Source organism: Momordica charantia (genome assembly GCF_013281855.1).
Source record: "Momordica charantia cultivar OHB3-1 chromosome 6 unlocalized genomic scaffold, Mcharantia_2.0 BLBB01000006.1, whole genome shotgun sequence".
Classification (NCBI taxonomy): domain Eukaryota; kingdom Viridiplantae; phylum Streptophyta; class Magnoliopsida; order Cucurbitales; family Cucurbitaceae; genus Momordica; species Momordica charantia.
Genome location: NW_028275164.1, coordinates 11,448,675 through 11,454,926, shown reverse-complemented (window position 1 = coordinate 11,454,926; position 6,252 = coordinate 11,448,675). Strand labels below are relative to the sequence as shown.

The 6,252-nt window shown below is 34.2% G+C and overlaps 1 protein-coding gene across 1 annotated transcript; it reads left to right on the top strand.

The window, feature by feature from the left end:
- The first annotated feature begins 987 nt into the window (after positions 1-987).
- Positions 988-6,252, top strand: MTACP2 (mitochondrial acyl carrier protein 2). Its single transcript, XM_022301373.2, has 2 exons — positions 988-1,289; positions 5,820-6,252. Exons 1-2 carry the CDS (start codon positions 1,077-1,079, stop codon positions 5,994-5,996), a joined length of 390 nt encoding a protein of 129 aa, XP_022157065.1. The 5' UTR covers positions 988-1,076; the 3' UTR covers positions 5,997-6,252.

The following is a 6,252-nucleotide window of genomic DNA, read 5'->3' as shown; positions in this document are numbered from 1 at the left end:
TTTTTAGTTTGGTAAATCTAGAGATTGAATTATTGAAATGATAGGTAGATACTGTATAGTTTCTAATAACATTAAGATTAAATTATAAGTTTTGATCTCTACTTTTTTAGAATGATGTCTATTTAACTCTTGTACTCTAAAAATAATAATAATAATAATAGGTCTCCAAAATCTCATTGGTATATTATTTATCTAGTTTCTATGCTACATAAACATTAATAACAATATAGTTGATGAAAAAATGGAGGTATTTGTATTAAATGTTTGTTTGTTTTTTCAATAATGCTGCTCCAACATTGCTCCATACATCTTAAAAAAATTATTACATGGATGTTATATGTTAAAATACTAATCTATAAGACAAGAGGAAATGCATTTTTAATCCATAAATTTGGAGGGAGTGTCTGTTTTATTCTTGAAATTTGAAAATAGTTTAAAATGATTTATGAACTTGACAAAACATGAACATAGACAAAAATGAACTAAAGCAAAAAAAAAAAAAAACCAAAATTACACCATGAAAATATATATATATATATATAAAAAATAAATAAAAGACGAAAGTACATGTACCAAAAAGTATTAAAATTATATAATATATACTTTTAAAATATCAATTTTCACCTCTATACTTTTAACTTCTTTTTCATTTTATTCTTGGTAATCTCAAAACATCCATTATAATTCATGTACTCTTTGAAAGTGACAATTTATGTCACTATTTTATATATGAAAACTGTTTAACAAAAATTTAAAAATTTAGTGTATGAAATGTTAAAATTTTGATCACAATGAATAAGATAGAAATAAAAATGGTCCATTTTTAAAATTATAAAGATTAAAATTAACATTTCAAAACTAAAATGAACCAATTTAAAATTATAAAAATTAAAATGAAGATTGATCCAAATTAATTGAGATAAACCAATCTAAAGGACGAAAATGGTATTAAACATATTTTAAAATAAAATCCCCATACTAGGTTCCTCCCCTTATTTGGGCCGTCAAAAACCCCATAACTTCCCCTACGAGTAGCCATTTCTTCGAGCTTCTGAAGGTGCATTTTTTCACTTCCAATGGCGGCGAGAAATTCTCTACTGAAGTATCTTAGGGTTCATGTACAGGCCCTGCCGAAGACCAACAGTCCCATTCTCTACTCCCACCCCTTCAATGCGATTCGACGCCGTCTCTTCTCCGAGGAGGTGAGGGGTTCTTTTCTCGACAAATCGGAAGTCACCGAGCGGGTCGTTTCCGTTGTCAAGAAATTTCAGAAGGTCGATCCCTCCAAGGTATGAGAAATGCTCTACTTCTTTTAGGATTGCTTTAATTTATTGTGTCTGGTTGCAAATTATAACATCAATTGAGTTTCTGTGGGTTCGCTTTGTGTGTTGCAGTGGCTTTCAATTAGTTTAATAAATTTCAAATTTAGGGTTGATTTGGTTGGCGATCCAAAAAACAAGATGTGAGAACTTAGTGGTTGTATTCTGTGTTTCCATTGTATTTGAAAATTTGCTTGGTAGTGAATTAGAAACGTATATCTATGCTGTAGTGCATTAAAAAGTATCGACACACACACACATATTTTGAGTTAAAAAGAAGGATACATTATCGGATGAAAGTTTGATTGAATCCATTTAGAGAAAAACTATATTAACATATATGTAGTGTATTTTTTTTATTCTCATTATTTCACAAAATTACAAAATATATGAATTTTATATTGTGATTTATGATATATACTGAATTTACACGTATTCTAAAATAAGTTCAATATCTAAGGACACTTGATCCTGTTACATATTTACTGTTCTACGACTTCATGATAAGTTCGAAATGATAGAGAAGTAAATACAAAGGCGTCTACACTTTTAGCCATATTCAAATATTTTCATACGACATTATCATGAACATTGCCTTCCATTCATGAAACATACACTACTTGCAAGCCTTCACATGAGTAGTGTGAGGAAGCTCAAGAATGGAGCCTAATTTGGCAATCAATTTCTCATGTACTGTCAGCTCTAGACTAGGAAATACAGACACACATTTTTGGGCGAAGTATCCGTGTCGGACACGTGTCCGACACGGATACGCCCGGACACGTATCAGACACGCATTTTGGCGTGTCTGTTTTTTTTTTTTTTTTTTTTTTAAATCGGACACGGCTGGACACGGTATGGACACGGGATGGACACAGGATGATAGTTTTGTGGGTTTTCTGAGCCCAAATAAGAAGGCCCAATGCCCATTAGTAATTAAAAAAAAACAAATAAATGATAAATAAACTAATATCCACCCACGAAAATGAAACACACCACCCACTCCACGAAGCCGACGCCGCTCGCCCTTGCCGCTGCCACTGACGCCAACGCCTACTGCCCTTGCCGCTGCCGACGACGCAACCCTGCCCTCTGTTTTTCTTTTTTGCTTCTTAGGTAAACTCTAATAACCTAAATTTTTTATTTTTCAACCCTCTGTTTTTCTTTCATTTTCATATATTAAAAACAATTCTCATTTTTTAAACTGCTTTTTGAATTTTGACCATTTTATTTCACTAAATTTAAACTTTATTTTTCTTAGTACCTGCGTTTTGTTTCTGTCCCTTTCTTTTTTTTTTTTACAAGGACTTGGTCTCTGTAAAAAAATATTAAAAAACTTTTACAAGGACTTTTTAAATATTTTTTGTGTTAAATTTACATATATCCTAAAAAAAATAAAAAAAAAACGTATCCCAACGTGTCCGTGTCCTAATTTTTTAGGAATTGACGTATCGCCGTGTCCTATCGTGTCCGTGTCCGTGTCCCGTATCCGTGTCCGTGCTTCTTAGGCTCTAGATGTAGGGTCATTTTGAAGAGCCCTAGGTTCTCATTTCTTAGTCATAGACTTAGTCCATACTTGTGCAGAAGTTTCTAATGTGTCGTGTCTGTAGATTTGTGTAATTTTATGAAGATGGCCGCATGACCATTCAATGGTGAGTCTTCGAAAAATGGGTTATTGTAATGGATTTTTTTTTGTTAATTATTATTTTTTGTATAAATTTGTAACAGATTATGGATATCAAAATTGTATCTGAAGAGCTATGTTACTCCCTGTCGATGCTTATGTGCAATTGTATGTTGTTCCCGTGGAATTTTGAAGCTTTTTTTATCCATTCTCATGATAAACTTACAATAAGTATGGGTGCACTTTTTGATGGCCACAAAAATGGTCATTAGTTCTCATCCGTACATGGGCTTAATGTGAAACCTAGGAGGCAAAGTATTACCATAAGCAATGAGCCTCTGTTCTTGCACCATCACATCCCATAGTCCTTGTCTGTGATGCATCAGTTTCCAATATAAATGGTACATCAAGATTAGGGAAAGCCAAGCAAGATAGGCAATGATGCCATGACTTTGTATAGGTCCCGACCAAAAACATCTTTTTTTTTTTTTTGATATCCGTGAGTGTCCGGACCAGCTTACGCGCACTTCGACTAATCTCACGGGGTAATCGCCTTACCCTACAATATTTGGTGTCGGGAAACATATAGGAATTACTAATTCCTAAAGTAGGTGGCAATCATGAGATTTGAATCCATTCCCTATTAATTACCCTAGCCATTTTGGACCAATGAGTCACCCATGATGGTTCGACCAAAAAACATCTTTCCACAATTGCATTGTGGGTGCCAAGCAAATATTCGATTTTTTGGACATACTTTCAGTTTATATATATTGGCTCGTCTATTAAAGATTTTATTATTATATTATTATTTTTATAATTGGCCTCTCTATTATAAAATTGACAAGGTTCTTCCTTGTATGGATTTCTTTTCAATATACTGAAATCGATCCTCCGTATGTTTTTTTTCTTAATATTTTTTTGTCCTTTTTTAACCTGAACTTAGTTTTGGGAATTTCTTAGATATTTTTTTTCTACTCGTCTTTTTAAATTCATCATTCTAATTTGTTTTTTCAAATTTGGAACTTTTTTTTGGTTCTTTTTGGATCTTCATTTAATTTGTTACTTTATATTGACATTTTTATTTATTAAATATTGTTGATTTAAGGGTGAATGTTGTTATTAAATAGTGTACAGTTTCTTGCCCTACTTAAACTTCATGACCAAATCCCTCCTGTCCACACCACTGGATTAATGAGAGTTTTGTGATCCCTGAACTACTCCATTACTGTTTTTTGTTCGATTTATTTAATCTTCCTCTTTTGTAACCATCCTTTCTAACACTCTCTCATGTGCGCTTATTTGGATAATCTCTTGCTTGGTGCTTGGGTTCCACATCTTAAGCCTGGATTTAGTAAACCTAAGGGTTTAAGTGGAGGGTTTAGGAAGCTTGGTTTAAGAAAATGTGTTTGGTTAAAGCTTTGGATAATTGTGTGTGAGAAGCTTGAACAGTGGTGGGTTTTGCCAAGGTAAATCCGAGCTTGGAAAACCATGGCAACAAATTTGAGTTAGGTTTAGGAAGCAAACCCACTCCCTAGATGCCTCCTTAGGCTTTCTAGTTTGAATTGGATTTCATAGTCCCATTTCCTGTTGCACAACGTGCATCGTCTTATTTGGTTACAACAATGCGTATATTGCTAAAAAGAAATGAATGGTTTTCTTTCTGTCTTGGATCCAAGTAAATTACAGGTCTGCCCAACAACCTAGTCGTCGGGCAATGCAATGCTTATATAAATTTTAGTCGTATGGTCCAGCACTTGATGTAGTGTAAACTCGGTGCATCAATGCTCCTTTTCTCTTCTAATAGTGTAATCTTCTTTCCTCTTCAGGCTAAAAATTTTATTTTGGATCCCTTTGCTTGCATAGTCTACAGACTCAAACCTTACATATTTTGATTTTGTTAGTATGGAAATTCAAGTTATGTAAGCTTCAACATGTTAGGTTAGGTAAATTTACTTTTTTGCTTCCAAAACAACTGATGGAACTGTAGAATCAAATACTTGATATGATGCTGAAGTAGTTTTGCAAGCAGAATAAATCTGCATTCATGGGTGACTTCTACAAGCGGAGGCAACCGTAGTAGTGTCGTAGTGTGTCTATGCAGGAGGAACAATAGAAGAAGAGGGGAGAGAGAGCAGAAACTTGATGGTACCCGAAATTTATTTATAGAACGTACTAACTACTAATCTGTAATGGCCTATTGGACTCATGGGATTTGAGGCTCCTCCCTTCATAATTCTCTTGTTGTCATGATTTATGTTTCTTAAAGGGCGAATTGCACTAGAGTGCAATAATCCTCTTGAGCTCAGAATTGGAGAAAAAACTCATTTTTTTTAAGCACACGATAGAAAAACCCAGTTGGCAAAGGCTTGGGGTCTCTTGATCATATTAGTTTAGAGATCTCAAGTTCGAACATTCTGGTGAGCTTAATACCAAAAACCCTTGATATCTCCCGGGTCCGGACCTTGGGGCGAGTGCGGGTGTCCCTTGGTATAGGGGAGCTAAGCTCCGACTACTGGTCATAAAAAAAAAAAAACGAAAGAAAGAAAAACACGAATAAAATTTTATATATGAAATCATAGTGTAATAAGTAACAAGATTATATAAAATTCAAGTAACGAAGGTTTCTGTGGAGAAACAAGAAATTTTGTGGCATTTTTGTAAGGAATAAAGATCAGCAATTTGTGCCAAAGGCACTTAGAGGTGCACTTTCTAAACTTTTGGTCATGTGCGTTTTCTTTATCATCCTTGCTTAGAATTACTTGTTTCTCTACATGAAATACTTGTTTGACGGTAGAGTACCAGATGTTTTTTAAATTCGTACAGAAATTTTAAGCACTGCAGGTTGATAATGCATGTTATAAACTCTCTGGCAGGTTACTCCAACAGCTCATTTTCAAAATGATCTAGGATTGGACAGTTTAGATACTGTGGAGGTTGTGATGGCTCTTGAAGAAGAGTTTCGGTTTGAAATTCCCGACAACGAAGCGGACAAAATCAACACTATCAATCTTGCTGTTGATTTTATTGCCTCTCACCCTCAAGCAAAATAGACGAAGGCAGCTTTCACTCAGGTTTCTCCTATTTCTATGAGAATTTAGATGCTGTAAGATTTCCCTTATTTGTCTCCTTGTATTTTTGTTGCCGTTTCCGTTTGTCTTTCTAAATCTTTATTCAAACCCTGACTGAGAATTGATACTGGCTGAGCCAGCTTCTAGCCGCATAAATTGAGGCGAACTCTTATTGGCTTTCATCATGAATCGACCTTGCCTATATTTCAATAATGATTTTATAAGCTTTTAGAGAAAA